Here is a 22666-nt window from a genome sequence, read left to right as displayed (position 1 = left end):
CCCTTTCTCAAAAAGCTGCATCCGCATTACCATCACTGTCTTTATTGGTATAATCTCTGCAGTTGTATTTTATTACCTCCAAATTTGTACTTCCGCCCTATTTTGTTCTGCCATAGTAGTGCCCTTGTGGTGATTTGTTTTGATTTTTTAACTTTAATTTTAGAATACAGTTGTTAAATGTCTTCGTTGTTTGTTGGTTTCACGACTAGTTCCTTTGCGGACTGATTCCCGGTTAACTTCTTAGTTCGAACTTTGGAATCAACAGGTACCAATACCCTTAAAACGAAGCACGGGATATTCGAAAGTAGCATGTGTTAACAGAAAATCAAGGTTCGAAACAGATGGTAAGACAACTGACGATTCCTCCTGGACTACCACTTTTAACACTGAATAGATGATAAGTCTGGGAAAAGTCGGCTTTGTGGACTTATGAAAAAATATATGAATGTCAAACAGTACCGAGTGATGGTAATGAGTGGATACAAAAGAGGAAGGACGAAGTGAAATATGACGGATGTCTTGTAAGGGTGCAAAAAGCCAAGAAAGACGACAGGTGAAGTTAAGTTGGTTGGTTGTTAAACGGCGGTCTGTAAATAATCGAGTCTGGACCAGCCAATCCAGTGATAAACAGCATGAGCATCGACCTACGCAAATGGGATACGATGACATACAGATCATGTGTGAACCACAGGGGCGTGTCACGCTTAGAAACAACGTTAGAAAGACATATAGGTATATAGACCCTACCCTAGTACTATAGAACTGTGAACCAAGTCAGCGAGCCTGACTACCCGATTCCCGTTAGTCGCCTGTTACGACAAGCACCGGTTGCTGGAGAACAATTCACGGGTCTGCGAAGTTAAGAATGAATGTTTGAGATTACATCTACTTTGTCAATAATGAGTCTAGTCCCCAGGCTTGGCCTTGAAAACATAATGAGAAGGAGTCATGTCTACTCTTCTTGCAACCCCTGGTGTGCTCCATAGGGGAAAGGTCATAAAATGGTGGCTGACCAAAGATGTTTTGTAGCTCGAGGTAATAGAATTTACAATACATGTGAGCGGGAGTCACTGTGTTCTAGTCTACGAGTCACGAACGTTGACTTCATGATAGACAAACCGTGGACCAGCGTAGCGGCACAGCTATTCCTGCCAGTATGTTGTCTCGGCAGTGGTAGACAGTGATTCTTCCATGGACAATTGGCAGAGAAGTCCCTGCAGTCATATTGACCCCACCCCGTATCAAAAGTGGCCAAGCCCCAAATCGGCCATGTCTGCCTTAAGTTGATGTCAGCATGGCGTTCGTTAGGACGCCTACAGACGCCTGTCCAGGAAGTCCACAGTCTGAAAACATTACAAGACACTATCAGCTATTCCCAAAGTTTCTACGCTCTAAACACAGTTTGCGTATACTAGAATGTGTACACTTGTTAATGGTAGTACAGCACGTGGTCGCCAAGAATGCAGATTAGATGCCTGTTGACGAATCATTAGAATCTTTTTTTTTGCAGAAACCTATTCCAAATTCTGCAAACTACAGACTGAGATACATTGAAGACATTGGCTGCCCCTCACTGTATTATATACCTGTTCGAAACTTTCCCATAAATAAAACGTTCGCTCGTCACACCGAAGACCCGGTTCGATTCCCCACATGGTTGCAATGTGTGAAGCCCATTGCTGGTTTCCCCTGCCGTGATATTGTTGGAATATTGCTAAAAGCGGTGTAAAAGTAAACTCACTCACCCATAGCCCGCGGGCTATTATATGTGACTGTAGATTCTGAAAGTAACATCAGCAATGATAATAGCTCAGAGTGATTTGGCGACCTTTCATCATTCTATCCCTGGCAGGCGTTTTTTAAGACTGATCTTTCCCCAGACGACCGAAAGTAAAATATATACTTGATGATCCCCTACATATTGTGAGGAGTATATACGGAGATATAAGCTGATAATGTCCACGTCAGTTCGATTAGCACTGATACACTACAATCGCGTCAGCTGTAATTGTTAATTGACGAATTGCAAATGACGTATAATTATCTCACGAAGAGACCTAGATGTATACGTCTATTTTCGATACTGTCCTCTATTATTTTTCCTTTGCTTATAGACCCGTTCCACGAACAGTAATTAATGTGAAATGCCCAATCGTTATTATGTGTTAACAAGACCAAATCAGTTTCCAGTTTTAAGAATCTCACGGCCAGTATTACGAGGAGACTGGGACTGTTTATTCAGAATGCTTTAATGTTAACATCCTGCTGAAACAAATCAACATAATTTAAAATGTATTTGATTCTACTATCCCTTAAGTTTTGAGTATAGACTCAACCGTCAAACAAGAAAATAAAATGTCCCAGCCTTGAGGTACGGATGGCTTCAAACAAAGTTTTTTTCTTGTTGATGTTCACTGTGATCATTACGAACAGTTTTCAAATTTGTTTGTGACCTTGAAATATTGGTAGATGTAATGTAATTCCCACCAATTCTTTGGTCAACATGTTATTGTTTTCAAACGCGAGTTGGACATATGAGTGGCTGTCCATGTTTACCGCTTACAACTGTAGATATCACGAATGTTGCTTACGTCAGCTACAAAATGGCGTCGGCATTTGCGAGAAGCGAAGGAAAACAGATTGTGAAACCATAAGTTGGTAAACTGTATTTTGTCCACGTGAAACGGTCATTAAAGATGGTTGTCTCTTTTACATACCGTTATGACGTTTCTGAGTTATTATTTCAATATTATGTAAACATGTTCGATTTACAGGTGACTTGGTGCAGTTTCATGCAGCCTTTTGCAATACTCCAGCTAGCAATATTACCCTTTGGAAAACCAAAATTGGGCTCCGCACATTATACCCACGTGAAGAATATACAAACCAGTCGTCCTAATGACGAGTGAACGTTATCAACCCGTGTATCCGGGTTAGAATTGGTCTTCAGCAAGCCATTCTTGCTGTAAATGGCAACTAACGGGATCGGGTGGTCGGGCTCTCAGACTTGGATGACACATGTCATCGTATCCCAATTGCGTAGTTCGATACTCAAGCTGTTGATCACTGGATTGTCTGGTCCAGACTCTATTATTTACAGACCGCCCCCATATAGCTGGAATACTGCTGAGTGCGGCGTTAAACAACAAACCAACCAACTTAAATACCATCTGGGTGCATTAATGTTTTGCGCCCCAATTTGTATACTGCTATAACATGACCCATAATCACGATGAATCTGCCCGATACAAACCAGATGATGATAACATGAGCGATATGCCGCAATGAAAGCACATAGCACAAGTGCAGTTATACATAAAAATCGTACATGTTAGTTTTGTACTCTTATTAATTGTACGCACCTGTAGGAAATCCGTGTTAGAATAGCCCAACACACAATGTGCAATGTTCAGTTTGGTTACGACGACGAAGATCGTTGCTCTTAATATCGATCACTAGATTATTAACAGGCGGTCGCTAACATAGTTGTGTGTAATATGTCATACATCAAACAATAACAACAGCATTAATTACAGTGAATGTATGTTATTGTTTATTACAACATAATATCACGACAAGGCTGGAAAAGTTTACTGGCTTGGTTCATTAACAGTATCAGTAGGGGCGGTGTGGTAGCCAAGTGGTTAAGGCGTTGGCTTGTCACGCTGAAGACTCTGGGTTGATTCACCACATGGACACAATGTGTGAAGCTCATTTCTGGTGCCCGCCGGGATATTGCTGAAATATTGGCGTAAAAAAACAACTCACTCACTAATCCACTGTATCAGTATAGGCGATTGTATGTGTTAATTCCTTTATTTATTTATTTATTTATTTATTTATTTATTTGTCCTTTTCGTTGCTAACCTCTATGCAGACCGCTTCGGTCTAGTGGGTAAAGGTCAGAGTTAGATCTGCGTTATAAGACGTTAAATATGGTACTTCTTGTTACCCTGCCTGTGGTGGATAAAAGACTGGTCGGCTTGGAATCAGTATATTGAGTGGGGTATCCATGTAAAACTGCTACACATCATCTCAGCGGCGAGCCGGATAATTACGCACACACCCACGTAGCTATATAGGAGGAAACCCATCTTCACCACTCCTTGAATTGACCTTTGTTAACCAAAGACATCAGCATGTGACGCTACTACACCAACCCAATCTGTTGTATTCTGTGAACGCCAGTAAGTCTGTAGTTTGTGTGATACTTGACTACAATCAATATGCATTTGGTTGATCTGAAACGTTATTGTGTCATGTGGAAGTATAATGAAATTCTATGCATCGGACATGCAAATGGCATCACATTGTTTATAGCCAGGTCATCCCATGCGGTCAATGAGTATTAGAGACCAACCAAATGCAATCCACATATTCATCTAAAATTTATCAGACCGAAAGCTGACGATAGTTACCGGAAATTACCGATCTCAACCTGCAACGTAATCTAGTTTCTTTGCACGGGTTTAAACGTAAGCTGTTTGGTGGTGATGCGGTATTACAAGGTCAAACAGGTTCTGTTACTTCGCATCTTCCATTAACATTGCATCTGGCCCAGAATCCCCTCAGTGACATTATCTTGGGTCGCATATACATTATATAATGTTATGGAAATGTCAGCGATCATGTCATTCATTACTATAATCACGAAGGACCCTGACGTTCAACAGGAGTGTCTATATATTGTTTACAATAGTCTGCCCTTGTGTTTTAGTCCATATAAATATATTGTAAAGCAAAACGGCTGGGGGCACCGTTTCATACTATGACAGGTACTTACCACTTTGCGCAGAGGTATTCCAGATGTATCGATGTGGCCAGTAAATAATTCAGTCGGGGTCAAACAAACCAGAGGGTGATGTTATGAACAACGTCCCACGCCGCTGGGTTACGGTGACATACAGTGAGCCGAGCAAATCACGACACGTCATTTGGAACAGTTCTATATCCCAATGTTGGTAGGTAATGGCTGTATTAAAGGTTAGAAATGATATGCCTTGGTGACTTTTTGTTGTAACGTATACTTTTCAGATCAGTACAATAAATGTGCAAATGTTGTGATTAATACCCTATAAACAAAAGGGTATGTCTATACTGTGTCGTGTCTATACTACATACTGTAAAATAGATGTCTAACATACAGATACATCTATGTCACAGTACAGATATTGTTCAACGTTACAATGCATCATGGCGTATAGAAAACAAGCTATTTTTAGTTAAAACAGCAAGCCTGTAATGTATAGTTTTAGATGTGTATTAAATGTCTTGATCTTTTACATTGATTTTAGTTCTAATGAATTTTTTAAACAGTGAAATGAAATAAAATCTACCTGGTGTCTCGACACACAAAATCTGCGATGTATCCTGACAAACAAAATCTGCCAGGTGTCCCGACACACATAATCTACCATGCAGGTGTCCCGACACACATAATCTACCATGTAGGTGTCCCGACACACATAATCAACCATGCAGGTGTCCCGACACACATAATCTACCATGCAGGTGTCCCGACACATATAATCTACCATGTAAGTGTTCCGACACACATAATCTACCATGCAGGTGTTCCGACACACATAATCTACCATGCAGGTGTCCCGACACACATAATCTACCATGCAGGTGTCCCGACAAACATAATCTACCATGCAGGTGTCCCGACACACATAATCTACCATGTAGGTGTCCCGACACACATAATCTACCATGCAGGTGTATCCGACACACATAATCTACCATGCAGGTGTTCCGACACACATAATCTACCATGCAGGTGTTCCGACACACATAATCTACCATGCAGGTGTCCCGACACACATAATCTACCATGCAGGTGTCCCGACACACATAATCTACCATGCAGGTGTTCCGACACACATAATCTACCATGCAGGTGTTCCGACACACATAATCTACCATGCAGGTGTTCCGACACACATAATCTACCATGTAGGTGTTCCGACACACATAATCTACCATGCAGGTAATAATCTACCATGCAGGTGTCCCGACACACATAATCTACCATGTAGGTGTCCCGACACACATAATCTACCATGCAGGTGTCCCGACACACATAATCTACCATGCAGGTGTCCCGACACACATAATCTACCATGCAGGTGTCCCGACACACATAATCTACCATGCAGGTGTATCCGACACACATAATCTACCATGTAGGTGTCCCGACACACATAATCTACCATGCAGGTGTCCCGACAAACATAATCTACCATGCAGGTGTCCCGACACATATAATCTACCATGTAGGTGTTCCGACACACATAATCAACCATGCAGGTGTTCCGACACACATAATCTACCATGCAGGTGTCCCGACACACATAATCTACCATGCATGTGTCACGACACACATAATCTACCAAGCAGGTGTCCCGACACATATAATCTACCATGCAGGTGTCCTAACACACACAAACTACCTGATGTTCCAAAATACAAAATCTACAAGACGTCGAGTCACACAACGCACAAAATCTACAAGGTGTGACAAAGCACACAATTTACCACGTGTAACAATGTGCAAAATCTGTCAGGTGTTACAACGCAAAAAATCTACCAGGTATCCCAATGTGCAAAGTCTACCAGGTGTCCTGACACACAAACGCCATCATCTGTTCTGACAAATCGATCAACCAGTGTACCATAACGTATTAAATGTACCAAATTGTATGACACACTAAATCAACCAGGTGACCCGACTGACTATACGTCACGGGCGTGGAGACAATTATTCTACCAGATATCATGATACACGTTCATAGTGCCCCTACCTCACAGTCGTTTCTCTCAACAAGGGTTGGGAATATTGGGGGCCTACTTTATCCCGGAATCCCCCAGTAGTGAGTCTTGCCATACCTGAATACCTTGCGGTTGGAGGCTCCGATCATATACCCATGCAAGCTGACTAAGCTGAATCCAAACACGTCATATGGCATCCATATCAACTTGAACTGAATCATCCAGATATATAGAGGGATTAATGTATCAATGGCAGAAATATGTCTCCAGCACCACACTTATCAGTGTTTTACAGTGAAACGTGCTTTAGCTCAGCCATGCAGCTTCCACGCTGTGTTGATAAAAGATTGGTCTCGGTCAATGTTGTATTAAACAGGATGCAGATTTGATATTGTGACACCGTATGTGCATAGTAACAGCTGTAACTTTCCCAGCTGGCGAGGGCGTGGTTCAACATGCAGGGTGAATACAGTTGCTACGGGCAGTATTGTTACTAATTATAATCACGGTGGTTTGCATGGCGACTGAATCTCCCGACTCAGCATAAATTCTTATATGCCGCTTCCTTGGTGTGTATTTTGATCAGGAGCAGACACATCACGGGTTAAACCATTCTTTCCGTTGTCATATGCAAACACTTCTTATAGGTTGTGCATATTTTAGTTGCAGTGAAGTGACTTAAAAGTTGTTGTCGTTGAGTTGCCGCTGTTGTCGTTACACGCTAACCACAGCCAGTGTAATCAATGCTGTTCAATGATCCATTATATATTTTTAACCACTATGTTGCTTTTTACGCCTATGGGAATCTTTTGGCAGATAATCGACTGATTATTATTTGGTTATTCATATTTAATAAATCTCCAAAGCAATAACAGTTTTCTCCAATTTCAATGCAAAATACCTTGTAAACTCATAGATGGAGCTGAGTAGACAAGGTTCACTTGATCAAAGACACGGTATCCAGGGTTAATTTGGCTGCCTGGAAAGGTGTGTTTTAACGAAAAACAAACGCATTTGTTTGGCCTCACATGAAGCGTAAATCACAACAAGAACTACTCTGATGTTCAAATATATGTAACGTTACCAGTCGGGAAAATCAATATTAGCATAACACACAATGTTGCTTTTATTTTTCCACTGAGAACTTATCAGCTGCATACTAGTTACAACAAAGGAAAGATTATCGGCTCTTCTTCATTTAGAGTGCTTTGATTGCTGTTCTTTAATCACTTATATACAATGAGATAATCGAAATCACTCAGTAGGTATGGGAGTTAATTCCATTAGTTTTCAATGATGTTGTGGATTGCCTGCCCATAGTAGTCTCTTTTAACAGGATGATTCCGTGGACTGACATCAATACCAGATGCACCTTCCCGGTATAAGAAGGGTACAGCGGCCATACACGATGAGATGAGGACACGTTAACAATAGTCTGCTATAGTCCCCATTAGTGGGTAGGTTCAATCCCTACATCAGCCAGGGGAGTAGCTACCATTATGAACAAAAGCCCGGGCTTACACATGATTGTTGGTAAAACGGATGGGCAATACTATCTAAATATAAACCTTTGCAACCTATCGGGCTTACACGAAAACATTGGCTTGCTACTCGCCTGTCAGCACAATAAGAGAATGACAAAATGGGAGGAGGGGGTTTCATTGCTTTGCTTTATAACGTCTCTGATTTGTGAGTGAGTGAGTTCATTTTTACGCAGCACTCAGCAATATTCCAGCTATATGGCGGCGGTCTGTAGATAATGGAGTCTGGACCAGACAATCCAGGGATCAACAGCATGAATTGGGATACGGTGACATCTCTGGTTTGTCTTTATGGTTATAACACTGAATAAATGACACGTGTTTACTCAGCTTCGTTTCACTCAGCATTCACCTGATGAAGGAGCAAGCATTAGCTCTGAAAAATAGAAAGACGCTGTTATCCATAAAAACGTGTCATGTATTCATGTTCGTCCACCTTCTAAATGCCTTTGGAATTGGTAATAGAACTGGTAACGTACGGGAACCTAATTCCTTTGTGGCAAAGCAAGGTCATGTGTAGTTACAGCTCTATGAGTGTTGTGCTATAGTGTAGTCATTACTCCATCCATGTCGCCTGACCTTTTATAAGACAAGTTCAGACAATTCAAACCGATGGTCGACAGCATAAACAAAGACTGACGCCATTGGGATACGTTGATACACAAACAGGAAGGTTACACATACCCGATTATCCAGTGTGTAATATCTCTATTCTGACCCAATGGACATATATACACGTGGAATAAAGTATCGCAACATCTAATAAACACCTCTTGAAAATTGCAATATAACAACATGAAAAACAATAACATGCTAGCAGGTAACAAGTGTGGAACATATGAAACACTTACACCCCTCATGTCATGAAAATACAGTTTCAATTATCATTCACTCTTGTTAGAAAACTGAGCTAAAACGCATACTTATCTTATACCACTCTTTGGCACCCCCTCAACTAACGTCAGCCAAAAGATGGCAAGTTATAGGTATGGTTAATGCCGGGTTGTCCATGAGACAAAATGCCAGGCAATTAGGTCACCAACCCTCAACAGTCAGTCGATTAGCGAGGAAATATCACCAAACAAACGATGTAAATGATATGCATCCTTCAGACAGACCACGAATGATACCAGCTGGTTAAGACGAAGTCCTACATAGACTTGTTCGGCTAGTTCCCTTTGCACCCAGTCCAATGTTAAAACGGCAAAGGCTTCCACATCAGCATCTGCGTCATAAAACTGTAAGAAATCGACTGAGAACAACTGGGTCCAGGAGACCTGTCCGTTGACCTTTGTTGACACGTACCCACGTGGATGCAAGATTACGGTGGCGCCGTGACCCGCATCGCATCGGTGGAACCTGGCTTCTTGGAGGAAGAGCCATTTTTCAGACGAGAGCTGGGTTTTGCTGTTTGTTACTGATGGAAAGACGCGTGAATGGCGACAGAGGAACATGACATATGCTCAAAGGAATCTGGAAGAGGTTCCATTCTGCCGAGGATCCTTGATGGTAGGAGGCTGTGTGTGTATGACTGCAAACCTGAGCTTGTCACAGAGAGATGAAATGTGGAAGGACAAAGATGCCAAGAGGAAATCTTGAGGAGGTATGTAGTACCTCATTTTGATAATTATCCCCCATTAACAAGGCCAATCTTTATGGATGAACTCAAGGCCACATCGCGCACGCGCAGTCATTGATTCCCTGCATCAAGACGTTACCACCTTTCCATGTCCAACCAGAAGCAGTGATTTAAACCCTGTCGAGCATGTTTGGGACATTCTGGGGCGTAAGGTTCGTCAGAGAGATCAACCAGTCCAGAATATTGATGAATTAGAGCAAACATTGCACCAAGAATGGATCAGGTTGCCCCAGCATTGGATTCAGCGTCTTGTGCATTCAATGACGACGGGGTTCTAAACATCGCCAGGTGGGCGGAGGTTACACAAGATACTGTTTCTTCTGTTTTTCAATCTAGAGACCGTATTTGTGGATCGGGTGTATGAATTAGGACTATGCATCGTGCTACCCATTTGGGCTGACCATACTTTTATTGACTCATTATGTTATCTTAATTTCAGATTTATTACAAACAGTATTACAGATATTCTTGGCTTTTGTTTTAACGTCTTTTTAGCATGTTGGCTTCAAAACATTTTCCTGTGAATACGCATGACGTATAAACTGTGATCAAATATAGGTCCTGTCATAACCTTAGGAGGTTGCGATACTTTCTTCCATCTGTATATATTCCATTAAGGCACCAAACCAAGGAATCTTAAACTTCTATTGACTTATGTTGATATATTTCATATCGGAAGAAGGCTCATATTCTATTTATCATCCAGAAAAGATCTTTCTTTTGGCTGGTTTAGTTCATAAACAATAATAATGAGCGCCTGAAGTGTAAAAAGTGCAGTTAATCAGCTTCAGTAAGAGATATTACCGATGTCATTTGATTCTGGCACAATGGTAACCAATGATGCCACAATGGTACAGAAAGCACCAGATGCACTTATATGGTTGATATTTCCAGAAGATATCCCTTGTTGTCACCCAACCAATGCTTCCAGCATAAGTCAGTTTTGGATCTATGTATCTATCTCTCTTATAGATGAATTTTGATAAGACTGCTGAGAGCCTCTGTCTTCATCTCTGCAACACTAGAACAGTGTAGGCATTGTAATCAAAAAGCCTAAATAAAGAAATCATGCCCCAGTTAGTGTGTTTTTATGGTTGATACTGAAATACAAAGAACCCTATGCCATACCAGTTACAATGGGTTTACACAGTGAGCACAGTGTATATGCAGAAATAGTCAGTGATCTTGCTAGACTGACTGACTGACTGAGTTTGGTTTTACGCCACTTTTAGCAATATTCCAGCAACATCACGGCGGGGGACACCAGAAATGGGCTTCACACATTGTACCCATGTGGGGATTCTAACCCGGATCTTCGGAGTGACGAGCCAACGCTTTAACCACTAGGCTACCCCACCACCCCTCTTGCTAGACTGATTCTATGGACCACATCTAAGGACTGTTAGCAGCCAATCCTCATTTTGGGTTGGATGAGCATGGGGTTCCGACTATCTATTCCAAACTTCAATTTCCATTAGAATAAACTGTTAGTACTCAACATGATGATGTTGTCATATCCCTAATCTGTATTTAATACATGTCCTTTTAATGCTAGTTGTCAATATTCAAACTTTATCATGATCCCGATCCTGAGGGGTGCAGGGTGTGCAACAACACCCCACCCACCCACCCCTTGAAAGTTTATTAAATGACCATTGACACTCTCGTGAAAGCAGATGAAAATGAACTGTGCACCCCCTCTTTCTCAAAAAGCTGTATCTGCCCTTGATGGCAGTATGTAAATAATCAAGTGAGGCCAAGAGTGAGTGAGTTTAGTTTTACGCCGCACTCAGCAATATCCCCGCTATATGGCGGCGGTCTGTAAATCATCGAGTCTGGACCAGACAATCCAGTGCTCAACAGCATGAGCATCGATCTGCGCAATTGGGAACCGATGACGATGACGTGGCGACCAAGCCAGCGAGCCTGACCACCCGATCCTGTTAGTCAAGAAAAACCAGCGGTTGATATGTGCCATGTTATCAAAGTTCATCAATCCAGTCACTGATAAAATGTGTAGTGACCCAACTCATGGGGTACGAATATACTATGACACAACCTCAACCAAATCACCCAACATGAGTACCACAATCCACATACATGTATCCATCTATCAAAGGGAGACAACTTTTGAATACAACAAATCTGTCTGATGTAGAGCAAAAGAAAATATTTCAAACACTGAATAATCCATGTGATTCGCACATTTATTTGATGTTAGTTGTCAAACTCTATAGTATTACCTCTCTTGACATCACTGTGTAAATATTCAAGTTTGGACCAATCAATCCTGTGACATACAGTCTGGTATGACATTAAGTACCCTCTTCAACCAGCCTGATTGACTGATATTATAAGGAGTGAATGTGAGTGAGTGAGTTTAGTTTAATTTTACGCCACACTCACCAATATTCCAGCTATACGGAGGCTGACTGTAAATAATCAAGTCTGGACCAGACAATCCAGTGATCAACAGCATGAGCATCGATCTATGCAATTGGGATATGATGGCGTGTGTCAACCAGATCCTGTTAGTTGCCTCTTACGACTAGCATGGGTTACTGAAGATCAAATTCTAACCCACATCTTCACGGATAGATATTATAAGGAAGACACCATGCCATCAGGCTGCTATAAAACACATTCAACCAAACCACAGTCTGAGCACCCAATCCTTCAGTCACCTTGTAAGGTAAGCATAGTTTGCTGGAGGCTTATTTGAACCAAGAATGGCTCAAAATATTCTTTAAAAAATCAATGGTGATGAAAGTACCCACTCCTCGCATAGTTTCTAAAGGTTGTAGAGACCATTCATATTTCAGTTTGGAAGTAACAACGAAGCACTGGTCAGATGATAAACAAGGGCAACATCATATTCAGTTTTCAATAACTTTACTAGCAGACATTCTATATACACACAGGCTGACACTGTTGTTGGAGTACCATCTCGGCTGATCACTGCGCACACACCACATAGTTCTAGTTGTATATTTTCTTATTTGGGTCCACATCAGATGTTCGCACAACTGGAAAATAAGGATCAACATAATAAGTGTACCTGTGCAGCCAGTTTTGTTTGGTTAAAAGATTAAGCCTAAAACTGTTGTGTCAAGCTCATAGATGATGCAATTATTGTGTGCAACTGAGACTTTGTTTCTCTGTAATCACCAGCTGCTACAACAATATCACAAACTTCAGCAGAAGTCATGCAGATTAGGAAAGACTTGAATTGAAATTCGGAAATTGAAACAAGGGGTGGACATTATTGGTATATTAGTCTGTGACTGAACTTCAGCATGGACACAATTCTACCTAAAATTAAGTTATGTTACTGGAATGTTCTGGTCACAAAAGAGTTTGGACTGACTAGGCATATCATATGGCTGTCTCTAACCAGGCTGGCCCCTGTTTAAGTCAATATCTCAGCATAATAGTGTTCTTGGGAAGTAACTAAGATGTTTCACCTGACATTAGTTATTATATTTTTGAAATTTGACAGCTCTGGAAAAGGTAACCAAGGGAGACAACTCTACATAGAGTCTAATCCAAGTGAAGCGCTTGAATTTTCACAAATTATTTTAGTGAGATGCTAAAATTTAAATAGCCAATTCATTTATAATATGCTACAGAAACTAATTTGCTCTTAAACACGAACACTGGTTCATTAGTCTGACAGCAGCAAAAAATCAAGAAGGAATGTTTTTTTACTCTGAAATCTAATTGGTTTACAGAAACCTGTGACAAGCTGATTGTGACCATTAGTGGTTCCACTACACTAAATCAGTATCACATGCTCCCTGCGTGTGACCCGTATGTAAACAAGTCAAGAGAGACAGAGACATGTGACAGCTGTGATTGGATGAAATAGTGTAAGATGTTTGTTTTTTAAAAGCACATCCAACCAGTAATTAAAACTGACCACAATTTTAAGTATTTAATGCTGTCATTTTTATCACCATCACTTATGCTTATTGTGTGTACAGATATTTTCCAGTAGGTGACATTTGGTGCGGAACTGGGGTTGATGTGTTCCGCTTCCTGTGCTCGCAAAACGAGCCGGACAAGTTGGCCAGATATTGTGTTTTTATGGTAGTTTAAAGGCCAGAGTGTACCCATGTGTACATGGAATGGCTGTTGATAGCCTGTCTATTTTTTAAAAAATTATAAGGTTACTATAGAAGTCTATGGGAAAACATTAGGTGGTGTGTAACCTAGTGTCCACTCCTTGTAACAAATTGACATGGTTAACATGAACAATTATGACAGTGGCTTAAAAGCTATCAAATCTTGACCACACATTCCATGATATATTATGAGCAATATTCACAACACACACCAATAGCCTGAACACATGTCCATATAGCTGCTTCTCCAGAAATAATGTGAAAACGTTGATGTCACATGGCCTTTAGGTTTCAGCTTTACCTGTATAAGTGTATCTATGTTGATGTGCAGACTCAGTATCTCTTAAATACATGGTGGCTCCAAGTCCAAATGAAGCTAGGCCTGTAAATAATAAGACATTAAAGAGGTAACGCTAGTCAATAAATATGTCCAATCATTAATAGGATACCGTACGTTACTGTAGATAAGCCAAACTTTGAAGACCAAAAGGATAGCAGCCTGTAGAGGGGGGGTCAGCTTATCTACAGGTAACACTTTCGTCAAACTTCCTTTCTGGTGACCAGTAAGATAACGACATCATATCATTTCGTTATGAACAAACAAGAGGTGGTCTGAGTTGGCCGCGATTAGGACCCCATCGTGTGTGTGTGTGTGTGTGTGTTGTGAGTTGTTTTTTATTTCCTATTACCGTATCATATTTTGCTGCACCATACTCCCAACACATGACCAATCACTAAATGATTACATTACATGTATATGTTTATATTAATAAAATTAAAAAAGAATAGAACCATCACTTGTTGATAAATTGTTTGACACCTCTACATGAAAATATAACAAAAAGGACTATTACCAGTCTTACATGTAGAAAGGGTTTCAAAAGGGAGAAATGCAGTATAAGCATTATACGTTACTTTACCGCATCTATGACCTGATATACGTACCAAATGCACACATGGCTATTGAACCAACCACTTCTGGAATTTCATGCCAGCCTCTTTTGATGAGAGATATGCCTAGTCAACAACACAAAAGACATACATGTACAAAATGTTTGACTGAGACTGCAAGTCTGAGACTGCAACTTTGTATGGCTTACACCACTGCACTGAGTCGGCTACCAAACTGGCACAATGACAATGTATCTCAAATAACTTCCATTTTACATTACTATTTATGAGTAATATTTCCATGTTGATGTCCATTTCTTATGTTTATCAAATCCGTTGATAATTTAAGCACAATAGATCAGTGTCACATGAGCCAAGGGTTGGCAAGTTGGCTATGGAAAACCTGACGCCTTGCCAAAATATGTGGATTTACATGGCTTACAAAAAGTAAGTTACCTAATGTTATAATTAAAGTTCAAATATTAATTGTACTCGACTGAAACAACACAGAAACCTATTTAGTTTTATTGTATTGGTTAATGACCAATAGAGTCGAAAATAAGACAACCAGTCAAAATCCTTTGGTAAATGAGCTCAGAGCATAATATTTCAAGGTGAAACTACAACTTTGTGATTGGACCCCTAGCCTAGGCCTTGATCTAAGGCGTTTGCAAAAGTGCCACTTATTATTATGGTGTGCATTTATGACAGTATGCTTGTTTCCATCTCTGTATGTTTGAACAAACTTCTTAAACATGGTTAAATCGTCACGATCGTATTAATAAGTTACCTTTCGTTGCACCCCGAGTGGCCATTTTGATGGTCATGCGCACTTCCACAGGAAATGGATCGTTCGGCTTTTAATCGGCTATTTTCGGCATAGTGACTGATACGGAAACTTTTTTGAGGATGTTCCGAATGCAAAACGGAAGTGTTAACAAAACATGGCGGCGCCCATGCATGATTTTAGTCAGCATGATCAGAAATCTAAGAAACCCTGTAGAACGTGCACAGACTTTACAACATGGATGAAAATACAAGGCAAAACGCCTAAAAAGGTTAGCATAGCGTGTAAAACGATACAATTGAGATGTGACAATGTAGGCTGTAGGCATGACTCGGTCATAAATTTCATCATGCAAATTGCAATTGTGACACCTGATGAAAGAGCAAGAATTACACCTCTGAAAAATAGAAAAGAAGTTATTATCCATAAAAAACGTATCATGTATTAATTGTGATAGCTGCCCTGAATTATTAATCATGATCATTTGTATATTCTTTGTGTATGTATTTTTATAAGACAGGCTCTCGGCAACATGAAACTGTGAACAGTTTATAGATGTAAGCCGTTTCAGCCTTACATTAGAATTGTTTACACTGTACATCACCACAAATCCTTTGGAGAATAGAACATTGGAATGACTTAACTGACATGTTTATATTCATGGAGAGAAGATGATCAACATCGGGCAGTCCCAGATTATAGCAGGAGAGCAACATCACCCATGTACCCGCACGAATACATCCACTGGTCTGTCATGCCACATCTGAATTAGCAGCTATTTGGGGTAGTTTTTGAGAAAGAAATGTATATTACCAGCTCCAGTTAACATGGTTAACAAATCCCAGTAAATTCAATTCAGAAGAATCGGTCACTGTCAGAAATGTGTTAAAGTCTAGTTAAACTTATAGAAACTCATCTTCCTGAGTCAAGTGCATTCACATTACTATATCATGGTCAAGTTCCAGTCTCAACATTGCAGGCCTTCTTTTCTGTGCAATAATGAGAGCACATATTGATAGTCCAATTAGACAATGTTTTAGAAAAAATGTTCTGATAACATGACGGCTGCCAAGGTAACAGTATCCCTGTACTTTCATATTGACTTGTCAGTACACAGAGCTGTGGGCTGTTTTGATTTGTTTTCATAGCACTGTGGAAGAGCAAATAGTTTGGGGTTTAGCGACTTGTCCATAACAAAATTGTTTGTAGGGTGCATCACAAAACTTTCGTTATATCAGTTACAAGTAGGTCTAAGAATGAAGAAATTTATTGATTTAGTGAATGTTAAGTCAACATGAATGTCAATCAGCATCATAAACTGTACTTCTGTCAATTTCATTCAAGTATATTTCAACAATATAAAAGTCTTGATTAACCTCAAGAGAGCATGCTGAAGCGGGGTATACTTGGTCACTAGCTATTTTCATCACATGGTCACAGTACCCCTAAGTCAAGACAACTAAACAGAATAGTATAATTACCCCGCAAATTTCTTCATTAATTAAGGTTATTTAGTGAAAGAACAATTTTTGGCGATCACCACATAATCCAACATATGTTATCAAACAAACATTTAACATGTGTCAAAGTGATGACAACTGAGGCCAGCCCTGATAAGTTGTTCATTGAACTATGCTTATACATGCAATGAAATTTGGAATTCAGCCAACAATTTTGTGCCAAATTTTACTTATCAGAGTGCCCTGTATATCATTTGATGATTCAGTTAGACATGTTTTTGTCTGATGGGAATGACAGAGACTTCATCAACAGCTGGTCCTTTTGTTCACTTTACCAAAGTACTCGATTCTGTAAATATACCCTCCAACAACTAGAATAGTATAATTACCCCAAAAAGGTTATTTAGTGAAAGAACTATTCTAAACATATGTTATAACACATGTTAAAGTGATGTAGACTATTAATTGAACTGCAGCCTTCACTTGTCAGCAGAGTGCCCTCTATCGTGAGTCCATCACAACATCAGCAGATCACAACATCAGCAGAAAGAGATGAAGGACTTCATGCATCTCTTCTCAAAGTACTATCCTTGTGACTACTGTGCAGAAGACCTCAGGCAAAAGTAAAAGACCTACCTAATATACAGAAAATCTCTTAGAATGTCCTTTGATAGGAAATATTTCAATACATGCCCATAAAAGATTTAGACTTTGAAGCTTGAGAAGGAGTTTTTAACTTTTATTGATTGTTGTTAAAAGACATGAAAATGAGATTCTGTGTATTATCCAAAACAGTTCTTTTAAAATAAACTGTTTTCAGTTTGTAATTAGTAATTAGCAGTGTCCTGAGTGTAAAAAGTAAACAGATTCAGTGGTAGAGAGACATGTGTATCAGGTGGTCAGTTCCATGTTTGATAGCATGTCATTTTACCCCAACATCATGGTTTGTTGTTCACATTATCAATCACTAGATCATGTGATCCAGATGCAAGTACACATATACATGTAGTAGTATATGTAGGTCACTATCCTAAAACCTTTATGTTGCAGAGTGCAGCATCAAACATGACAAATTTGTTTTCCTTCTTTTCTCAGCCTGAAGACAAACACTCCTGATACAAGCAACAGACATCAGTTTTCACAGTGGCTGTGTCGTCTTCATAATGATGTAAACCGCAAACTTGGGAAACCAGAATTTGATTGTAGACGTGTCGATGAGCGATGGAAAGATGGATGGAAAGATGGGTCATGTGGTTGACAAAGTACAGATCTAGGTTCTTCTAAAACAGTGTGTTTGAACTGTTGAGCGTGATTGTGGTCTGGGTCATTAATGAACCATCAGCTTAATACCTGTAGCAGGTAAAGTTACTATTGATTAGTAAGATGTGTATTCGGATACCAGCAAGATGTGACTTTGAATCGTAGGCAAGTCTATAATGGAAATAACAACTGTATCAGTTATCCTTATACAATTAGAAGCAGCTCCTTCAGGTTTAAAACGTCTGTTATGCTGAACATCTCTATTCACATCTTCACCGTCATTCATGTTTGGTATATACTTCTCAAAGTAGTAAAAGAACACCCATTGTTCATGTGGTCTTGCAACACAAATACTTCCAGTGTTTTATTAGCTTTCTCTGAGCAGAATAGGTGAAAACTAATGTGTTATTGTTTCAGTTATTACAGAGAACAGAGAACAGATGGTTGTTTTTTAACCTTAAACTTAATTTTTTTTTATGCTTCATTGATATTCTTCCTGTAAAGTTCTATTGATTAACTTCAAATAAGAATAACTTTTAAGTTCATATGTAGTGCCCTTCAATGATATGTTAAGCAGAAGTTTTAGTCGCTGTGATAGTCCCAATGTGATTGGATTACATTATATTCCATTTTTTGTGACAGTCATCTGTGCTGAATATGTTGCAAGGAATTCAAAATGTACTTTGTTTGTCATGTGTTAGCATGTAAATGCCTTTTTATATACACTTGTTACTGAAAACAGTAATAAAAATTGTGTCTATGTTTTTTAATTTGATTCCACAATGTAACATTTACCTGAAGCTAGTGATGGATGACACTGAAAACATAAATCTTTGCTCGTTCTAATAAAAAAGCATCGACCAGACCAGGAGGAAAAAAAATAATATAAAATGACCATGTCAAAGTAATATTCCTTCTAAATGCTAAAAGTATTTTACATTTGGGAATTTATGAAGTGTATATGGGCCAAAAAACAATCTAAAAGAAGTTTTCTTGTAAGTTTACATTTTTGGCCAATAAAAACATTAGGATTTTTCTTTTTGAGCGGAGAAAATTAAGGTTTTTTTCTTATTCTTGAAAATATACGACCGCTGGATCCGTAAAACAAGAAATAAAATTGGTCTGGCCTAGATATTTACCTGAGAAACCAACATGATCATGGCAATCATCTATTCAAAGCCATAGGCTTGGATTTTTGACATGGCCAAGGGACACAACTCTGCACAGTGAACTGCAGCATGGTAGGCTATTGGGTCATCCATGCTCCCTGTGGTCAGCTATTACTTCATTTTGTTTAAACTCTTCTAAAGGATACAGTCAATCTCTAGGTCCAGTGGATAGATGTCAGCCCAGAGAGCGGAAGGTTCACGGTTTGACAGGGTTGCCACAGATGACGAGAGTTCAAATTCCCTGACTTATCTCTGACCAGTTTGATTTTTCACTGATCAAAATTAGAAGAAAACAAATAAAATTTCAGCCTCCAACCACCCATACAGCCGACCTTTCCACCTATTTTACTTAAGACAAAGTAATCATATGTAATCAACCAAATACAGAGATCCATCTAACATCAAGATGACCTCTGGCAAACCCTGACATAAGAGTTTTGAATTATTTTTTTATTTCAATGTTTTTATTGTCAAAAAGTCACTGTTACAAGATTGAGGATCACCTCCTGGCTCCAGGAAAAGGGTGACTCACATTTGTACAGTATGAAATCTTACCGGTAGAAAGTTTGACATTTTCTAAAAAAAAACTCATTCACTCTCACATTCATGCTAATCCTGCTGTGAGTTTAAAATAAGCTGCTAGCTTTTCTCTGTGTCTGCTTTTCACTTATACTTTGGCTGAATTAATTGAAAAGTGGATGATAGAATGCAAACTTTGTGTAAACTTTATTGAGTTTATTTCTGCTTGAGAAACTAATTGTCTCAATAGAATATCTCTGTTCACACACTTTCTCAAAACGATCAATGTGTGGTTTTACCCCTTGACACCAACATTTATACACAAAGAATATAGCCATTGATAGTACGAGGTCAAAAACAGTATCTGTGACAGTATTTGAGTCACACCCAAATATAACAAGTTCAGCAGAGAGCTTCAGATTGAATATTTGGTCACATTTCTGTGTCAACCATCCATGGAACATATTCCAAAATATGTCTACAAATGGAAACTGCCAAAACAAGTAAATTAACGTTCATAATACCAATCTCTGAACAAAAACACATTTAATACAGACAAGGAACTCAAAATCATACAATCGTTGCCTCTGTGAAGTCTGAAAAGAACTAGTTTTCCCTGACCAAAGGCAATTTTCCCTGACTTTTTTCCAAAACTTCAATTTTCACTGTCTGGTAACAAACTTCCCTGATCTTGAAAAAATAATTTCTTCCCTGACCTGTGGCAACCCTGTTTGATCCCCTGGCCATTTCATACCCATAAATGGTACTTGTTACCCTGTCTGCAACTTAACGCCTCACCTTCCCCGGGCCGTGGGGTAGCCGTGTGGTTATGGCTCTCGCTCGTCACACCAAATACCTGGGTTTGATTCTCCACACGGGCACAATGTGTGAAGCCCATTTCTGGTGTCCCCCGCCATGATATTGCTGGAATGTTGTTAAAAGCCACATAAAACTAAACTCATTCACCTCACTCATTAAATAAATAAGTCATGTATGTTTGATGTATTTATTTTAAAAGTATTAAGTTACAAATTGAGCATTTTCAAGACTTAACAAAATAAAATCCATGTTGGAAGTGAACACAATTTGTACAAAATCATACATAGCTTGACCTGTACTTGAGAACCAGTTGTCCTCCATACATGGTTTTCTGACCAGCAAACATGGGGCAGGTTATGGGATGAAGCAGGCCAATGAAAACAGCTGTTACACATCAGCATCTTCACATGGCATTTGCACAGCACCCTTTGAATCATTATGTTTCCGATGACAAGTATGGTAGCCAAATGATTTCAGAAACTTTTGAAAAACAATCTTACTTGATATATGTACAGATGATTCATCACAACTGGTTTTTTAATACAGGGAATATCAACCAAGTCTTGTTAAATCGGTAGTTGCACAGCCTTTGGCGATAAATTACAAAATCCATTATTGGAATCGGTGCAAACCACATTCTAAACATGCTAAAATTCAAAGCAGTCTTAGTGCTAACTCTAACATACATAGACTTAAGATGGTCGTAGTGCTAAGGTTGCTTTGTGCAAGTGGGCCCAGATCTTTTACTCTGATTCCAACCTCTCTGCATATACAATTGTCAAACCCGGCAGGTCAGAACAGGTGTAAACTCTTATTATAATGAACAAATAAATGGCAGCTTTCTTAAAGAACTTTGCTTTATTTCATTATCTAAATTAAAATAGCAAAACCTCAGAACACAAACGTTCCCTTGACTGTAAACTGTTGAGTGAGTGGATTGCGCTCAGAAAAAGCAGTGCACATAAAACATTCACCTGTATAGCCCAGCCTAAAGATCTTCCCATTTGGAACTGTTCATTATATTTTTCAGGTATGTTTTGTATCACGTACATAGAACCTCATTGATTGACTGACTAGAATGTTGACCTGAAGAGACCTGTAGAGGGTTTCAAATCTTGACAGATTAAAGGTGTTGAATCAGAGTAAATGATCTGATTTCAATGAGATTTTAGCAACACTTGAATTCATATTACAACTATACAAAATAATAGGTTAGAAAGGTTATTAAAGAAATGATATAACACATGAGGCAGTTACTATGGATAATTAGTGATCAGTATTTGAGCAAGTTGAGAAATACTGTGCCTTATTTTGAGAAATTTGATTGCATACCTGACATTTATGAAACAAACTGCTTTTCCGTACATGTCCTACATGTACCGTAATGAGTTAGTATACTTATATTTATAAGATATACATGTATTGATCACCTTGTTCAAATCATCTAACTTAAAGGTACATTTGAATATCTTAATTAGGCCAGACCAATTTTATTTCTTGTTTTACGGATTCAGCCTGTCATATTTTTTCAAGAATAAGAAAAAAAAAAAAATTAATTTTCCCCGCTCAAAAAATAAAATCCTGATTGTTTTGTGGGTCAAAAATGTAAACTTACAAGAAAACTTCTTTTAGATTGTTTTTCCCCATATACACTTCATAAATTGCCAAAAGTAAAATACTTCG

The 22666-nt window shown here is 39.2% G+C and overlaps 2 protein-coding genes across 2 annotated transcripts in view; one reads left to right on the top strand and one right to left on the bottom strand.

Moving 5' to 3' along the window:
* The window catches only part of LOC124263803 (serine/threonine-protein phosphatase PP1-like), a 35490-nt gene extending 28296 nt beyond the window's left edge, over positions 1–7194 (bottom strand). The window contains exon 1 of the mRNA XM_046698520.1: positions 6892–7194. The gene's annotated coding sequence lies outside the window, so the exon portion shown is untranslated. The remainder of the gene's footprint in view (positions 1–6891) is intronic.
* An 8682-nt stretch (positions 7195–15876) lies between these two features.
* Positions 15877–19246, top strand: LOC124263888 (FAD-linked sulfhydryl oxidase ALR-like). Its single transcript, XM_046698615.1, has 3 exons — positions 15877–16040; positions 17728–17839; positions 18312–19246. The coding sequence occupies exons 1-3, from the start codon at positions 15914–15916 to the stop codon at positions 18472–18474; spliced, it is 402 nt and encodes a 133-aa protein (XP_046554571.1). The 5' UTR covers positions 15877–15913; the 3' UTR covers positions 18475–19246.
* The last annotated feature ends 3420 nt before the right edge of the window (positions 19247–22666 follow it).

Source organism: Haliotis rubra, unplaced genomic scaffold, assembly GCF_003918875.1.
Source record: "Haliotis rubra isolate DU_JTF1 unplaced genomic scaffold, ASM391887v1 Scf9, whole genome shotgun sequence".
Classification (NCBI taxonomy): domain Eukaryota; kingdom Metazoa; phylum Mollusca; class Gastropoda; order Lepetellida; family Haliotidae; genus Haliotis; species Haliotis rubra.
Note: the sequence above shows the minus strand (reverse complement) of the source record. Positions and strands in the feature narration are given on the sequence as shown.